Consider the following 17,865-nt stretch of genomic DNA (forward strand, 5'->3'; position numbering starts at 1 on the left):
ACCGCCAAGGAAACTCTCTTCAAAGGTGGCCAAGGATAAACCTGCTTGCTCTACAGCTTTTGGTGGCTAACAGCCTTAATACTTTATAACTTCCCTGGGGAATTTACTCCCGAACCTACTACCCAAGATTTGGGCATGCAAAAGGTACTGGTGGAAAGCAGAAGTGGGCAGGACTTCGGAAGTTAACCTGCAGCTGTCCCACCGGCCCGCGGCCCTGTGAGGAAGAACCCGAACACCAAGCTCCGCAGCCCCCCACCCGGCTCGCTCGCCAACCAGGGCGAGCGCGGCCGAGCCCCGGGCCGAGTCCCCTTTAATGCAAACCCGGGCTCGGCGCGGCCGGGCCCGGCTGTCACTGGGGCTAACTTGAATAAATATCCCCCACAGTTCATTGCTGCCGCTCACGCCGCGGAGGGGAAATGTCGGCCATGTTGATCGCAGCGCCGCCGCCGCCGCCGCCGCCGCCGCCGCCGCCGGGCCGGGCTGGGGAGGGGACGGCGGTGGCCCAGCGACTCCGCGCCGCGCCAGGACGCTCCGGAGCGGGGGAGGGGGTGGGAGCCCGCAGGGGAAAAGACCTCAGCGCCTGGAGCACAGCGGGTGGGGGAGGGGAGCATAATGAAGGGTGAATGGGGGGGCGGGGAGGGCGAGCGAGGAAGGAACAGGGAAGGGAAGGGGGAGGGCGAGGGCTGTTACCTTGATAGCATAGGGCGGCTCTTCGAAAGTGACCAGCATATACCTGTCTCCTCTGCTGGCAGGGTCCCGGGCACGGAGCTGCGGGAGAGAGGGTGGGGGACAGGAGAAGGAACAGGGCGGGCGAGAGGGAAGCACAGAAGCGAGGTTACGATGCGAAGGGGCGCCGAGCGGCCCCGCCGCCCCCCCCCCCCCCACAGTACCGCACACGCAGCGGCCACCCCTCCACGCCGCCCCCCACACACAGATCGGCCCCCACACACCGCCTGGAGCCCGGGCCTGGGCCGAGCCCGGCTCGCAGCGCCCGCCCGCCCGCCCGCCCGCGCGGTGGGGGAGGGGGTCCCCGAGCCCGGCAGCTCCCGCAGTCAGGTCCCCGACACCTCCGCCTCGCCGCCCCCGGCCACCCTCCCCCCCCACCCCTGCCGCCCGTGGGTCGCCGGGCCCGGGTCGCCGCCCGGGCTCGGTCAGTCGGTACCTTCATGAAGGTCTCTACCGCGCCTTTGGCCGTGTCCAGGTAGGTGGTGCCCAGATGGCTGCGCTGGTTCATAGAGGCAGACGTGTCTATCAGGAACAGTAAGATGGGCATAGTGCTGGCCGGGGACACCGGGGCCCGAGGTGGAGAAAGAGGAGATGGTAGAGGTGGAGGCGCCGGTGGCGGCGACCGCCGCTACGCGGGGCGGGGGAGCGCGGCCCCCGGGAGGAAAACACCGTCTGGGTCTTTCCTCCGGCTGCGGGGAGTTTCTCCCCCGATAGTTGAGAGGAAACTCCCCAGACCCAGTCCTCCCCGTCGTACCCCCGCCTCCGCCTCCTCCTGCCTGCCTGCCCGCTGGGGCGGGCGCCCGGCCGTCTGTCGGTCGGTCGGTCGGTCCGTCCCCCCCGCCTCGGGGGTCCCGTCCCCGCTCCCGGCCCCTGTGTGTGTCCCAGCGGGAGACGGGCCTGGCTCCCCACCCCACCCCCGGTGCAGGGAGTGGGGACCTGGGAGCTGGCGAAGAGGGGAGTGGGCTGAGGGGAGATTGGCCCTGGGGCTGTTGGGAGAAGTTTCAGGGACTCCCTCCGCACCCCGGCGGTGTCACCACTTTCTCAGCCCCTCTCGCTACTGAAGCGCTTTTCTCTCTCACACTCCGGTTTTAACTCGGGCAGGGTCTGCAGAGGCTCCGCCCCTTGACACGTCCTCGAGCCACGTGACGCACCGCCCCGTTATCCTATTGGCTAATCCCAAGATTCTCATTAGCATATTCAAACAGCTCAGGGGCGGGGGAAGCTTGTAGGCCGGCTCCGGGAACAGTTACTGAGCACGCGCGGAGGCGGGGCATCGGGTGCGCGCGAGAGCGAGCGCAAGGGACGAGCAGGCGGGCCAGCAGACGCGGAGGCGGGCTCCGGGAAGGGGCGGGGACCGACCGCGGAAAGACCGTGGCGTGGGGGAGGGGGCCGCGGCGGCGCGCGCGGGGCGGCCGCGGATGTGAGTCTGCGCGTCAGTGCCGCTGGCCTCTCCTTGGCTGTTGGAGGTGATAGGGGTCGGGGGAAGGGAAATGGAGGCTGGCCTCACCTCCCCTTGCGAGGTCGCTGTATCAAACCCCTTCCCCCGAGGGCGAGTGAGGAGGGGATGAGTAAAGTAATCAAATACCCGCTTAGAAGGGGGCCGGCCCGCGCGGTCTTCCCTCCGAGGAGAGCTCCGGGGCCTGCGGTCGCCGGAGGAGGTTCCTTAGGCCTGGGAGGGCCGGCCCCTGCGCGGGCGGGCCCGGGGCGGGGGAGGGGAAGTGAGAGGTTGTTTATGACCTGGGATTAATCTCCGCCAGTCCCACCGCTCCCGGCGGGGAGTGGGGATGAGAGGCCAGCTTCGCCCGCAGTCTCGCTCGGCCTTGGGGAGCGACCTAGGGTGAGGGCTGGACCCGGAGCACACCAGGAGCCCTCGGTGGAGGACCCAACAAAAAGAGGATTAACCTTCTGTTTTCCTAACTCAGCCCTTTAAAGGACATGGGGAAAGACTCAAATATCGATAAACAGTTTGTTGCGCTTTTTATTCTCGGGGGGGGAGGGGGGGGGACGATTCTACCAAATAACCTGTGTCAAGCCGAGTTTTCTTAGGACCAAAGAACGTCAATTTCAGAGTTAAAAGGGACCTTAGAAAACCGTAGACCAAGAACTCCTTTTTAAATGGAAAAACTGATTTCAGCTTGCCTAGGTGACAGAGTGGGTTCCTCATAATCCTGCCAGTGCTCTTCCCTTTCACTGCATGCTGTGTCTAAGACTGGTTCCGAATAATGTATGCGGGAAGTCGTTCTTGGTTAAACGAAACCCCTATTCACCCTGCCCGAAGTACTGAATCCTTTCCTAAATGTCCGAGGAACACTGTTCACTCAAATATACTAGTTGAAAAACTGAAGACCGTGCCTGTGTGTTAGAGACACACAACCCTTATAAAGACTATGTAGATGTCTTTAGGGCCTCTCCTGCTAGCCTTACATTTCGATTTTATTTTTTATCCTGAAATTCTTATTTGCCTGCTGATCATTTAATGAAATTGTTCCTATCAGTCTCAACACAAAAGAGACCGGTTTTGTAGCACTTTTTTAAAATCTTGAGTTTAATAACTTGGACTTTTTCCTAATACTTAGGACAACCTCTGAACTTCTTATGAATTTATAGTAGGGCTGTTTCAGTCATACGCTGTTCTGTGAGTATGTACGACAGAAGAGAGATTTTTAAGAGATTTGGACTACAAAATAAGATGGAATACAGGTCTTACATCCAATATTTGCTGAGGACCAGTGGAGTTTTAAAATGATTAAAATGTGGACCCTGCCTTCAAAGAGCTTATGGTTTTTTTTAGAAAAATACTACATACATATTATTAGCTACTACAAGGCAGAGAGTGATTAGATGCTAAATAATTCAGAAAAGAGAAAAATGTATTACCCTTGGGTGATGAACATTTTCCAGGGCCAGTATATTTAAGATGTTCCTTAAAGCCACGTTTCTCTGAGATCCTAGATCTGGAGATAAAAAATCAAGAGTTCTTTGAGACTTTAAAATGTGTGTTTTCATTTTAATGACAATATACAAATTGTTACACCAGTTGTAAAGACAACATTTTTCTTTCAAAGTGATAATTTGCAAATGAAAGATTTTCATAGAATTGGCCTTCTGTTTACCAGTGCTTTTCAAGCTGGTCCATGGACTCCTGCCTATCCTAATATGTATTCTCTAGAATGACAGGAATTTCCTTTGCATTACTCAGGTTTGAGAAACACTGCTTCAAAGAATTGGTAGGATTTGACTATGTGGGTAAAGCAAGAGGCAGCTGCTGATGAAAAAGTCCTTTTCGACATTGAAAATGTAGCGAAGAAAGGAAGCTAACAGCAGTGCCAGGGGCTTCCTGGGGAACAGTGTAGTTCAGCTGAGCTGGAGCACTAGTATGTGAAGAATAGTATTAAGATCCAGAAAGGTAGGTCAGATCTAGACAGTAGAGGGCCTTTATTCCAGACTAAGGATTTTTTTTTTCCCATATAAATTACAGTTCTTAGTTGGGGTACTAAGGACAAAGCAGTGTTTGAAGGAAATCAAACTCAACTACTGAAGTACATGAGCATGCATTAATAATGACTTTCCCTGTTATAATTATTTGAAATCATTTCCTATGGAGACATCATGGCTCTTTCTTCCCTGACTCAGTGGAGTTGGCAGATTGTCATAAATGGAGATGTATGGTAGAGACAGTGTTAGATGCAAAGATCAGGAGAGCCAAGTCCAAAGAGCCAACCTAGAGCATAGAACCAGAACCTGTGCTTATGATGGCTTCTGAGATCAAAGACCAGGTTTCCAGTTCAGAAGCCCAGAAGTGCTGGAAGGCAAGGCCAGAGGCAGAACAAGAAAGAAATCAGGACATATATAGGCAGCAAATCAAGAGGCAATCAGAAACCAGGAAGCATTGACGAGTGGTCCCTAGACAGAATTGTGAAATAGGCCAAGTTTATTCTTAGTGACTCTGGTTGACAATTAAGCTATTGGTTGATGATGGCTTAAAGCAGTGGTTTGGGGCCAGGAAATGCACATCAGCATTGCCCACAGAGTTAAAAATGCACCAAATCCCCATACCCAGAGGCAGGTGATTCAGTAGAATTGGGATGGGCCCTGGTCATCTCATTTTTTATAAAGCTCTTTAGGTGAATCTTATAAATAATGCTGATTAAGAACTATATGCTTCAAGTATAAAAATAATGTATATGTCTACAGCTAGTAGTACACACTAAGTAACTTTAAAAATTCACATACCCTTAGAGTTATTACATTTCTTAAAAGAAGTTCTTAAATAAATCTGCAAAGTAAAGGGGGAAAAAAACTATAAATGTGACACTAGTATAGATAACCGTGGATTCGTAGCATATGCTTATTTAAATTGCAGGAATTCAACCATGTTTGACAAAAAATAAAAAGAGAAAACTAAATAGTACCAGAGATTTCCAATCTCTGTGATTCTAGAACAATTCTGGTTTTATGCAGGCTTATTTATCTAAAACATGGCCCCTAAATGTAAGCCAACTATTTCATCAGACTCCAGTGAAAAAACGGTGAGCTCTTGCAATGCTAGAGGGAGAATGAGTTGGGAGTATGTGCGCTAAATCCTGTGCTGTTGCAGTCTCGGGGATTAGGGAAGGTTTCTCTGGGAGGACATTGGTCAGAAGAGGTATGTGGGAGAAAATTTGCCCTTTGTTGTTGTTTTTTAAAGGAATGCTGCCTAATGCTAGGGCTCCAATTTAAAAGGGAATGAATAAATTATATGAAAGCCTCTGAAGGAGTGGCGACTCTGGCTTCAACAATAGCCTAAATTGTCGAAATAGGGCTATTTTAACAATTAAGAACTGATGAATTAGATTCATTTGTAGGAGCCAACCAGCACCCTGCTAAATTATTTTAAACCAATTAAGCAGGATAACACAGTTTAAAAATAATTATGTGCCAAGGACTTGGCTTACGGTATCTGGATGTGCCATCTGAACAGAGTAATCAGATGAACCCAATGTTCCTCATATGTAACCTAACAAAGTTTGTTTTGGCTGTCTTACCATTTTCTCAGCTCTCTGCTTTACTCTTTGAGATCACAGTAGTCAATGATGTTGACAGGTTGAGAACATTAAAAAAGAAAAGAAAACACACACACACACACACACACACACACGCAAAACCAAGAAGTAATAAGCATAAAAATTGAGATGTGAAACTAGACAGCAGAATGTATTTGGATATTACATATATAAAGAGATTTAATTTTGGTCATCCTAATCAATCCTCAAGGGAAAAAAATGCTACTAAGGGACTACTTCTGAAGAGGAAATTAAACCTTTCCAACAAGCAGTATTTCACAGTAACAGTTGATGGCTCAGAGGATTCAAGATCAGTCCTGGAAATAGACACAACCAAATTGAGAATTAGAATCACAGTGGAGCAGTTTCTCCAGCTAAAGAGCATGACCATTGCTGTAATTCTTTCAATTAATGTTAATTGCATCCCTACTATGTGACAGGCACTATGGTAGGTCATAGAGTTTGTAATCTAATGGAAAGACAGAAGACAGACCAGCATAATGAGACTGCACTATTATGATAAGTCAGCAAACACCAAGCATGATAATAAGACCTGTCTTAAGAGGATTGGTTTGAAAATGCAAGGTTACACACCATATTTCACCAATTCTGAGACGCCACGGGTTCTAAGAAATGCCATTATTTTTGGAACACTGAAAGAAAAAGGTGCTAATTAAACTATGACACAATGGCTTTTTTATCGATTAGAATTTTTCCACAATATATGGAATTCTACCAACCAGGAGCTTTAACAATGGAACATGTTATAAAAGAATACTCCACTATTGTCTTCAGTATTTTCTTCCAAACCATAGGCTTTTATTCTACAAGTTTTGATACTCATGCTTTCTTGATCCAACTAGAAGATGTCAGTGAAAAAGTTTTCAGACCACAATCAGGATTTATATCCTCTCTCTAAATGGTTGGTTGACTGAAATGTCTAGGGTTTGCAATTGCCTAGGCCTGCCACCAGGAATAACCATGAATTTTGCACATGTACAGCTACATCACAACTGCCTTCTGGTGACAGCATTGTAAGATGCCATTATTGCAAGTTGGCTTCCAATTTTAGAGATGTTAAAGTAGAAAGAAATGTACATTTTAGAATCGGGAAGATACCATTTAGTGCTGGTAGCTCTTAAAATAAGCATCGTTAGAATACACAAAGAGCTCTGTGAGCACTGGGGATAGAGCAGCTGATCTCACAAAGGAAGTGATATGCACTCAGAAATCATATGGGAATGGGACATGTGTGTGGACGTGTGGTGGAATTGAGGCCAGACCTGAAAGAAAGGAGAGACAGAGCTGAGCCGATCTCTAGGGGAAGCCAGAGTTTATCCATTTACTTTACTGAAGTTGAGGAAAACATTTGTGGTTTGAAATGCTAATACGTATTAACCCTCTGAGAGGGTTTCATGTCCAACTAGGAACTTTTGAATTTCATCTTTGGGTGATAGGGAAACCAAGTTTGGGGGGAAGGGAGTGATATAATCACATTCTCATTTTAGAAAGATGACTTCAGTAAACAGTTGGAAAGGAATGATTAGAACGGAAAGACCATGGCAAGGAGACCGGTGAGGCAATTTCTGCCTCACTACTCCTGGGGAAGTGGCACCAGGAAAGAAAGGAGAGGGTCCAAAAGACATTGAGGTGCTGGAATTGACAGAACTTGGTGAACTGAGTGGATGCAGGCAGAATCATCTATCTTGACATTCAATCCATCTTGTGTCATGTAAAGTGAATATCATCAAACTATAACTATAGATTCCAATAATAACCAATGGTGTTTTCTCAGTCATTTGTTCAACAAATACCTCTCTAGTATGTGCGGGAGCTGGGAATTTAGCAGTGAATAAAGCACAGGAAAATGCCTGTCCTTATGAAGTTTACATTCTAGTGGGAGAGGTAGGCAATAAACAAGGTCAATGAGTAACCCTATGCCAAGTGTACTCCATGTGCTAAGGAGGAGGAATAAAGCAGGAAAGGAAAAGAGTGATGCAGAGGGAGGAGTGTTGTGGTTTTAGATATGGAGAGCAGAAAAGACCTCATTAAGAAAATGACATTTGAGCAGAGACCTGAAAGAAAGGAGAGAGAGAGCTGAGCCAATCTCTAGGGGAAGCCAGAGTTTATCCATTTACTTTACTGAAGTTGAGGAAAACATTTGTGGTTTGAAATGCTAATACATATTAAAGTCTTATCTGCTGGTTAGTTTTCTTTGCTGATGCTTAATAAGTATTGTTATTGATAACAAGTGTAATTAATAATGATTTGCTGATAATTATATTCTTATTAATAGCAGTATTCTGATAAGTATTCTTTGCTGACATAGGTTCAATTATTCATGAAATATTATTGAGACACTCACTTGTCTTCAGGTCAATAGGTACTGTTTTAGATTCTGGGGATTCAGTGCTAAATGAGATAGACCTAATCCCTACCCTCATAGAGTTGCCAGATAAATCCAGGACTCACAATTAACTCAGAATTTCAGATAATGCATAACTGTTTAGTGATATTACAAATTTAGTAATTTGACATATTATTACAAATTACATGGAACATGGAATTACAAATGTTATCTGGAACATACAGGAAAAAATTATGTGTTGTCTATCTGAAATTCATATTTAACTGGTGTCCTGTATTTTTATTTTGCTGAATCTGGCAATTCTATGACTTCACTGAACTTACAACCTAAGTACCAGAGTCAGAGATTAGTAAATACAGCTGGCATCCAGTGGCCACGTACAACCTGGGAAGGCATAAAATGGAAGGCACTGTGACTCTAAATGTGTGGAGAAAACCTGCCTGCCAAGGAAGAACACCCACCCTTAAGAGCAAGAAATAAACTTGTGTTTGAGCCATGTGTTTTGGATCCATTTGTAACATTCTTTCTTTGTTTTACCAACCTAGCCTAACTAACTTAATGTGTCAGCCCCTGAAGTCTATGGGCATGCCCAAATTTACTCCAGAATCAAAAGTTTTCATGTAATGTACCAACAACTAAAAAATATGTATGTAAATAAAAGCAACAGAGAGGTAGGCCAAACCCTTAAAATGCTTGTCCTATTATAGCTTTAAACCTTAGTGTTTTGAAGGCAGTCACGAAGTACATCAGAGCAATATTTAAAAATTACATAATTTAATGGTTTCCCTAAGCAACTAACACTATGTATTATTCCCAGCTTTTAAAACATTTTAAATATCTTTTCTTTCAGTTATTGAATGTAGACAGGTGTTGTAGGCATTGAAAATTATAAATAAGACATGCTCTCTGACTTTAGAAAGTATAGAGCCTAATAGAAGACATAAAGATATATAATAGTAGGCAAAATACAATCAGTGCCAAAAGATAAGTGCAAATTGTATCTCTAATTGAAGTGAGTTCAGACCAGTTAGAAGAATAGAATATAGCAACTGAATGAAAAAGCACTTTTTTCTTCAAAGCTTTACAATTTTCTATCTTCACATTTCATTTAAAAGAATGTGTCAAAAATGTACCAAATACGAAAATAATAGAAAAATAAAAATCACTTTAATCTCACTACCTGGACAGAGCCACTGGTAACATTTTAGTATATATCTCCTTTATATATTAAATTGGGGTCTTTTTAATATGCTTTAATATGCTTTTTAATATGCTTCCTGTTTTGCTTTTTTTCTACTTAATATAATGTGAGCATTTTTCATGCAATCATTTTTAAATATTACTTTTAATAAATGTAGACTATCCCATGCCATGGCTATATCATGACTTAACTTTCCTCTTATTAGTAGATATTTTGTTTATGTCCAGATGTTTTACTTTTATAAATAATGATGCATTAAACAGCCCTATACCTAAATCTTTGTAATATTTCAACAACTATTATTTGAACACTACCTACTGCTCTGGATTTTTGAGATACATTAGTGAACAAATAGTCCCAAATCCCTGCCCTTGTGGTGGGGAAGGAGAAAGAGAAACAATATATACGTAAATTATAGATTACATCATATATTTATAAATGCTCTGCAGAAAAAGCAGGGAAGAGGAATAAGAAGTGGTAGGACTAGATGTTACCCTTTTATTTATTTTTTAAGTTTATTGATTTTGAGACAATGCATGAGCAGGGGAGGGGCAGAGAGAGAAGGGGAGAGACAGAATCCCAAGCAGGCCCTGCACTGCCAGTACAAAACCTGATGTGGGGCTTGAACCCACAAACCATGAACCGTGAGATCATGACCTGAGCAGAAACCAAGAATCGGTTGCTTAACCACCTGAACCATCCAGGCGCCCCTAGGTGTTTCCCTTTTAAACCTGTACTATGGAAATAATTAAAACAGGGAGTGGAATTTGATAAATGCCAAAAAAAGTTAAAAAGTGCTATGAGGAGCATTTACCTAAGAGGACAGGCCAAGAAAGAGAAGCAAACGCTTAGCAGGAAAAAAGATGGACGACCAGGTACCAATTTGGCCAAAGGAAAGAGAATTTCAGAAAGGAGACTGCATTTTCAAAAGTTACTGAAATATCAAATAAAGTAGAGGCTGAACAAAAACTGTCAGGTTTGAGAAAGCCATTGTTGGCTTTTATAAGGGTCTTGTTAGAGGAATATGGACACAGGAGAAATAGGGTAAATTAGATCACTAGGGATTTCAGTCAATAGAAGGCAGAAAATATAAACTCTTTTTGCACTAAAAAAAAGGAGATGGGGTGGTAGGTAGCTCAAAGGACCAAAGAGAACCTTTATTTTAAGGTAAAGGAAAAACCCAAACATGTTTTTAGGTAAAAAGCAGAGGAGGGGCGCCTGGATGGCTCAGTCCGTTGACCATCTCTTGATTTTGGCTCAGGTCATGATTTCAAAGTTCGTGAAATTGAGCCCTGAGTGCCACGTTGGGCTCTGCGCTAACAGCAAGGAACGTGCTTGGGATTCTCCTTCTCTCCCTCTGTTTCTGCCCCTCCCCCACACTCTCTCAAAATAAATAAATACACATTTACTTAGGTTGATTTATCTTGAGAGAGACAGAGAGAGCATGAGCGGGGAAGGGGCAAGGAGCGAGGGAGAAAGGGAGAATCCCAAGCAGGCTCTGTGCTGTCAGCCATTAGCACAGAGCTGATGTGGGGCTCAAACCCACGAAACTTGCAAGATCATGACCTGAGCTGAAATCAAGAGTCAGACGCTTAACCGACTGAGTCACCCAGGCACCCAAACATTTGTTAAAAAAGACAGAAAAAAGGGATGCCTGGGTGGCTCAGTGGGTTAAGCGTCCGGCTTCAGGTCAAGTCATGATCTCACAGCTTGTGGTTCAAGCCCCGCATCAGGCTCAGAACTGGAGCCTGCTTCAGATTCTGTCTCCATCTCTTTGCCCATCCTCCACTCGTGCTCTCTCTCTTTCTCAAATGTAAACATTAAAAAATTATTTTAAAAAAGACAAAAAAAGAGCAGAGGAAAACTGAAGGTGTGAAAGAGGTGTGGTGGGTCTCAGGGTCAGGAAAGACAGGGTCAAGAGCATAGGTGGGAACATTGGGATGTGAAAGAAGGGGTACTGACTTCTCTGAGACCAGAAATAATGACAAGAATACGAACAATGCCCAGCACAGTGCCTTGTACCATGGTTAATTTTTTGTGTCAACTTGATTGGGTCACGGGGTGCCCAGAAATTTGGTCAAATGTTATTCTGGGTGTGTCCGTGAGGATGTTTTGAATAATGTTAACATCTGAATGGCTAGATTAAGTAAAGCAGGTGGCCCTCGTTAGAGTAGGTAGCCTTCAGCCAATGGAAGACCTGACTGAACAGAGACTTACCCTCCCATGAGTAAAAGGGCACTCCTCCTGCCTGACTGCATCCAGCTGGGACTTTGGTCCTTTCCTACCTTCGGTCAGACTCAGCACCGAAACACGGACTCTTCTTGGGTCCTGAGCTTGCTGAGTGGAGGACTGGAAGTATGCCATCAGCTCCCCGGGGTCTCCAGTGTGCCAGCTGCTGGTCTCAGGACTCCTCTACCTCCATAATTACGTGAGCCAATTTTTTATGCTCTCTCTCTCTCTGTCTCTGTGTCTCTTTCTCTCCTGTTTCTCTTGGTTCTGTTTCTCTGGAGAACCCTGCCTAACACGCCAGTACCTAGTACTAAAGGTTTAACGTGTGTATGTCAAATGACAGAAGAAGAATTACAGAGAAATTCAGAGGCGGAAAGGATGTTTGCTGAGCGAATTGTGGGAAACGGATGGCCACCCACTCTGACCAGTGACACCCAGGCTAAGCTGAATGCTCCAGGGAAATCCCTTTAGTGCTAATAGGGGACCGTATAGAATGGGGCGCCTGGATGGCTTAGTCGGTTAAGCATTGGACTCTTGATTTCGACTCAGGTCATGATCCCAGTGTTCCTGAGTTCAAGCCCTGCACCAGGCTCCGCTCTCCTTGGGATTCTCTCTTCTCTCCCTGTCTCTCTGCCCCTCCAGTGCATGCACTCTCATACGCACTCTCTCTCAAAATAAATAAACTTAAAAAAAAATACCCTTAAAAAATAGGGAACAGTATGGACAAGCAAGCAGATCATCTGGACTCTCAGTGGGCAAAGATTCTGACAGGCAGGTGATCAAGCTCGGAAAAATTCAACCAACATTCCTGTAAGTGGTCAGAGCTTAGAGTCAGGAGAGTGATGCGAATAGGTAAAGACCAAATGTTACTGGCGTCGAGGAAATGGGAAGAAAACAAACATTTCATTGCCTGCTTGTGCCAGGCACTCTGCTAGAGCTCCCCATGATCATTTAATCTTCTAACAAACCTGCCAGCTAAGTGTTATTACTTTTTCAGAAAAGGAATCAGGAGACCAAGTAATATTAATGAACATAGTTCAAAGTCACAAAGCAGAAGAGCACGAGAACCTGGATCTGATTTCAGAGGCATAATTCCGGGAAAGTCTGGAAGGAGTTATCGTTGACCCCTCGGTGGGAATTGGTGCTTGGGGATGGAGCTCCACCCCCTGCGAAGATGAAGAACCGGGACACCTGGCGTGAAACCAAGGTGGAGACTCGGGCACAAAGGAAAACGACAGGGAGACCCATCAACAAAATCTCTTACAAGGGAAGAATTTGCTCCTAGGAAGAAGATGGAAAGGATAAAGGGGTGAGAGCTTCTAGGATATTAGTGAGAATGTCATTTTAATATTTAGTTCACTAGTCTCCACAGACCCATGTTCTAAAACGGTGAGTAAAATATCTTAACCTGTTATCATGCAGTATCTATCATTGCTGATGGGCACATAGGAACTCTCATGACATCCACTTAATTTGCCAGATTAAATGATGCTCCTTGTTCCCTCTTTAAAACATGCCCACAGTATGGTATATACTCAAAAGTAGTAGAATTCCCTTTAATATAATTGTGAACTTCCACTCTCCTTGCAAGCTCCAGGCTTCTTCCCTCAAGACCCTGTATACCAGTTGAACTTGTCGTTATAATCCTGTTAATTAATTCAATATTGTATAAACCAATGGAATGTAAACAAGTCACTGAAGAAATTGCTATCAAATGGGATGCAAGCATGGAAACTACAAAAGCCCAGAAAACGTAAAAATCTACAAATATTTTGCATTTCAAAAGATTGACAAATGAAACGTAGTTCAGGTTAAAATTAAAAGTTGAAGGTATGTAGCATCGTTTTTCTTTTCTGTGCTTTTTCTTTAAAAATTTTTTTTTAATGTTTATTTATTTTTGAGAGAGAGACAGAGTGTGAGCAGGAGAGGGGCAGAGAGAGAGGGAGACCCAGAATCAGAAGCAGGCTCCGGGCTCTGAGCTGTCAGCACAGAGCCCGACACGGGGCTCGAACTCAGAGACTGAGAAATCACGACCTGAGCCGAAGTCGGATGCTCAACCGACTGAGCCACCCAGGTGCCCCTTTTCTGTACTTTTTCAATTCACCAACAGTACCAGTGTTGGATGAGAACGCTTTTACTCTATCTGTATTGTACTTGTAGAGCACTTTCGTTCCTTCTTTCTAAAAAAGCACAATCTGTCTAGAAAAGCAAAATTCAAGATGGGAGTCCATGTTCTTTTAGTGACTCCTTTCAGCACTTTTCTGTGAAACCTCCGTACAGAGTATAATGCTACCTGTTCGATTAGGCTATTCCTCTAAATCTTAGGGATAGCATGACTCTTAGGTGTTCAGTTTTGCATTGTGAACACTAATAGCTCACTAGCATTCATAAGACTGCCTGGAATCATGCTTTTGAGGGCCAGATTGTTGCTGTTGTTTTTTTATAGGCCAATATGTACAGCATTTTAATAGTTCTGTCTTTAAGGGGTCTTAGACATAATCGGGCACAATTTTCTTGTATTAAAGATAAGTAAACTGAGGACTAGGGTCAAAGACACTTGTCCAAGGTAAAAAATTTATTAAAATGAAGGGACATGTTTGTATCTCTCCTATGCTATACAGCACTTTTAATCCAAAGTTCTCAAAGCACTTTTGAATCAGATCATTAATGATTCTGATGCCTGAGCATCCAATTATTATCCTATTTTCTACCAGCTTGGTTGCCTCCTCTCAGACACGGAAAGGTCAATGTTTTCTTTGCAGGTGAATTGGTTGAGAAGTGCATTCATCCATAAATAAGAAACCTGAAAAACAAGGGTTATTTTTATCACATATACCAGTGGAAGACAGTCCAGGCGGGCCTCATTTGTCCCCTCTAAGTTTTAGAACGTCATTAAGAACGTGAGGCATTCTCTGTTTTCTTGTCCAGCCCATCTTAATGCATTCTTGTTACCTGGCAGTTAGCTATTTCACCTCAAATATTGTAGGTTTGCATTGGCAGAAGAAATGGAAGAAGAAAAGAAAGCATGTCAGCTGATCTGGACTTGCTTTGAAAAGAGATTTTCTGGCACCCCACTTAATAATTTCCTCGTCGATCTGATTGGCCAGCTGTGTTACTTGGCCCCTCTTACCTGCATAGTGGCTGCACTGTGTGTTGGGAGGGCAACCAGGAGTCTTTATCACTGCAGGACTGTTGCCAAGATTAAGAAGAAGGTAAGTGCGGTGCTTGGCATGCACTTGGCCCCCAGTAGACGCTGAAAAATTGGTAGCTCTTACTCTGAAAAAAATGAAACCAGCGGTGACGCCTCCAGATTTCTTCCGTAGTAATTATAAAGAAGTGTTTTTATACGTGTAAAGAATCTAGTGTGGTAATAAAATAAGTTTTAGTAGAAAAACAAATTTTTACTAAACTTCCATTTGGCACTAAAATATTGGTATGGCAACTTTTAAAAATTCATTTGAGTAACCAGATCATCATTCTGGACAATGGTCAATAGTCTCAAAAATCTGAAATGCAAATGACACTTTCTCTCTGAGTTGGAAAATATTTATTGTATTTAATTATCATTAAAAGAACTTTATATCATGGGGCGCCTGTCTGGCTCTGTTGGTAGACAGAGAATGCGACTCTTGAACTCAGGGTGTGAGTTCAAGCCCCACATTGGGCATGGAGCCTACTTAGAGAGAGAGAGAGAGAGAAAGTAGTTTTTATCATAACTAAATCATGTTCAAATTAGTGATAGGTTGAGAAAATATCTATTGAACCATTAAATCTACCACAAATATCCATTCATATTATTCATATATTCATTGTTAAGTAAAGACCTTGACGTTCAAAAGATGTATCTGTGGGAATCACTGGGTTTCTGACTTCAGTTGTAAGAATTTCTAGTTTGTAATAAGCACTGCCGTTAGACTGGCAATACCAGAAGTTTTATGTGAGGTACTTCATTTTGTGAAGCAACAAGAAGAAAAAAAAAAAAGAAAAATATGTATTTTATAAGAAAATTAACCATTTTTAACATGAAAAGTATTAGTAGAATTTCATAGATATAAAAATACCTAAAGTTAACATCTGCCTCATCTATAGGAAATATCATGTATGTACTGGTCAATCCCATGATAACACAAAAAGCTCAAGCACAATCCATTACTGTGTTATACTGGACTATTACTATGTAAATTGTTTTGAAATGAGTAGGAAAAAAAAAAGTTCACATAAACCATTGCCTAAAAACTTTCTTTAAAATGAACTAAATGTTAGAGGGGTGTGTATGTGTGTGTGTGTGTGTGTGTGTGTGTGTGTGTGTGTGTGTGTAATAAAAGGAAGGGAATCTAGCCTTTTTAAAAGTCCATCTAGGAGTCATTATGCTTAGTGCTTTACAAATACTTGTATTTCACAATCTTTACAACAACTCTGAGACGCTAATACTCCAGTAAGGGGAAATCACATGGAAAGGAGACATCAGAGAGATTCTTAAGTGTCCCAAACAGGGACTGAGGGGCTACAATTCAAAGGTGGATCAGATTCCTCTGCTCTGTACCCTAAACACGTGATTGTCCTGTGAATATGACTTAGCCTCTTTGTCTTTCATGTAGCAGTGTTGTGACTTTTGACGTTAATACATGTATTGTGGATGTAAATAGATGTATTTGGTTCAAGGTTCCTCTTCAAAGTACAACCCAAGAAAATAAAAGCATTGTAGTATAGAGAAATGAATAATTAAATGAATGTAGCCGAATTTATAAAATCTGAACCCAAACTGCCCCTTGATTACAAAGTTTGCCTTTGTTTCGTCTGTAATTACCAAAATACTTAACTCAGTTATGCACCTAACTTTATATATGTATATGTCCGTGTGTATACGTACATATATCTGCAAATTGCAGTTTTTAACTACCATAGTTCTGCCAGGGAGCATGTACATGGTTTTTTCTTTTGCCTTTTTCTTGCTTACTTTTCCCTTTGCTTGAGTCTATCCCATCACATATAGTTAAGCCTGTAGTATGCAAGTCTTTCTCTTCTTTAAATTATTTCATCCAGGGCGCCTGCGTGGCTCAGTTGGTTAAGCGTCTGACTCTTGACCTCAGCTCAGGTCATGATCTCACAGCTTGTGAGATGGACGGCACAGAGCTGTGATTCTCTCCCCCCTCTCTGCCCCTGCCCCACTCACACTCCCACGCGTGCTCTCTCTCTCTCTCTCTCAAAATAAATAAATAAACTTTTTAACAAATTATTTCATCTAGCCTAATTGCACCTCTTCCAGTTCCATGCTGGAACCCTCACCCCAACTCCAAGGTAGCACATGTCCCGCTCTGGCCTATGGCTCGTGCTGCAATATTATCGCTCCATTGGCAATATTCTCACTGCTGGAAGCCAATCTCAGCTGTGAAGGAGAATTTGTTTAGGCATAACAATATCAACATTGGAAAGATATTTCCTATCTCTTCTGAAAAGAACTCAAGTCGAAAGCACATCTCTCTTTAATCCATTGGATCTTTACAGATAAAAAAAAAAATGAAGTTCAAGTGCCCTTCATTTTTCTCACTAATGCATCCAACAAAATCCTTTTACTCCTTTTAAGGAGTACCATTTTCACTTTCATAAAGAATTCTCAAACCTATTAGCTGCTCAGATCTGATAGTTTGCTCCCTTCCGCAGGTCAAGCTGAGCAAACTCCCATTGCAGCAAAGCCACCAGGAACTCTAGTTACTGAAGATGGCCACATTCCTTCACAAAAAGGGCCTGGAAAGTGCTAGCAATGCCCTGTTCCTCTTAACCACCTCCAACCCTCTCTCAAGGAAATGGCCAAAGTTAAGTAAAAATGGCTGGCATGTTAGATTTTTTTTTTTTTAATGAAGTAAAAATGTATACTCACATTATGAATAAACTGTGTTTTAAAGTATGCCCTGCCTTATTTTCTCAGGTATAAACATATTTCAAGGCGATGTCAATAAACCAGGTTTCAAGAAACTACTAAAACATTTTTTGTGAGTTGCTTTCATTTTATCTGAATTTTAGTATGTATTTCAACACTTGGCTATACCACAGTATGTAGGTTTGTCTGTCATTTCATAGCTGTCAAAGGGAAATTCTTATTTTAAACCTCTACATCATCATTAAACAGTTCTAATAATAAAAGGCCTAAATTTTAAGCCCTCGGGGACATCAAAGTATCTCATTTACTATGTTGATCCAGCTCTGCCGGCATGTTGCAAAACAGATATGGAATAGGCGAAAGAGGGTCAGAACAAAACCGAACACTGTTATCTCGTTGTTGACAATACCTAAGATGATAA

General features: G+C 43.4%; 1 protein-coding gene and 1 long non-coding RNA gene across 2 annotated transcripts in view; one reads left to right on the plus strand and one right to left on the minus strand.

The window, feature by feature from the left end:
* The window catches only part of INTS6 (integrator complex subunit 6), a 93,332-nt gene extending 91,400 nt beyond the window's left edge, over positions 1–1,932 (minus strand). Inside the window, exons 1-2 of the mRNA XM_060637245.3 lie at positions 1,163–1,932; positions 691–768 (exon numbers count right to left, since the gene is read on the minus strand). Coding sequence (XP_060493228.1) covers positions 691–768; positions 1,163–1,273 — 189 coding nt within the window. The 5' untranslated portion in view covers positions 1,274–1,932. The remainder of the gene's footprint in view (positions 1–690; positions 769–1,162) is intronic.
* Positions 1,933–9,722: 7,790 nt separating this feature from the next.
* On the plus strand, positions 9,723–17,471 carry LOC132682121 (uncharacterized). Its single transcript, XR_009611483.3, has 3 exons — positions 9,723–12,875; positions 14,553–14,778; positions 17,228–17,471. It is a non-coding gene; the product is annotated as an uncharacterized LOC132682121 (long non-coding RNA).
* Positions 17,472–17,865: the final 394 nt, after the last annotated feature.

Source organism: Panthera onca, chromosome A1 (genome assembly GCF_046562875.1).
Source record: "Panthera onca isolate mPanOnc1 chromosome A1, mPanOnc1 haplotype 2, whole genome shotgun sequence".
Classification (NCBI taxonomy): domain Eukaryota; kingdom Metazoa; phylum Chordata; class Mammalia; order Carnivora; family Felidae; genus Panthera; species Panthera onca.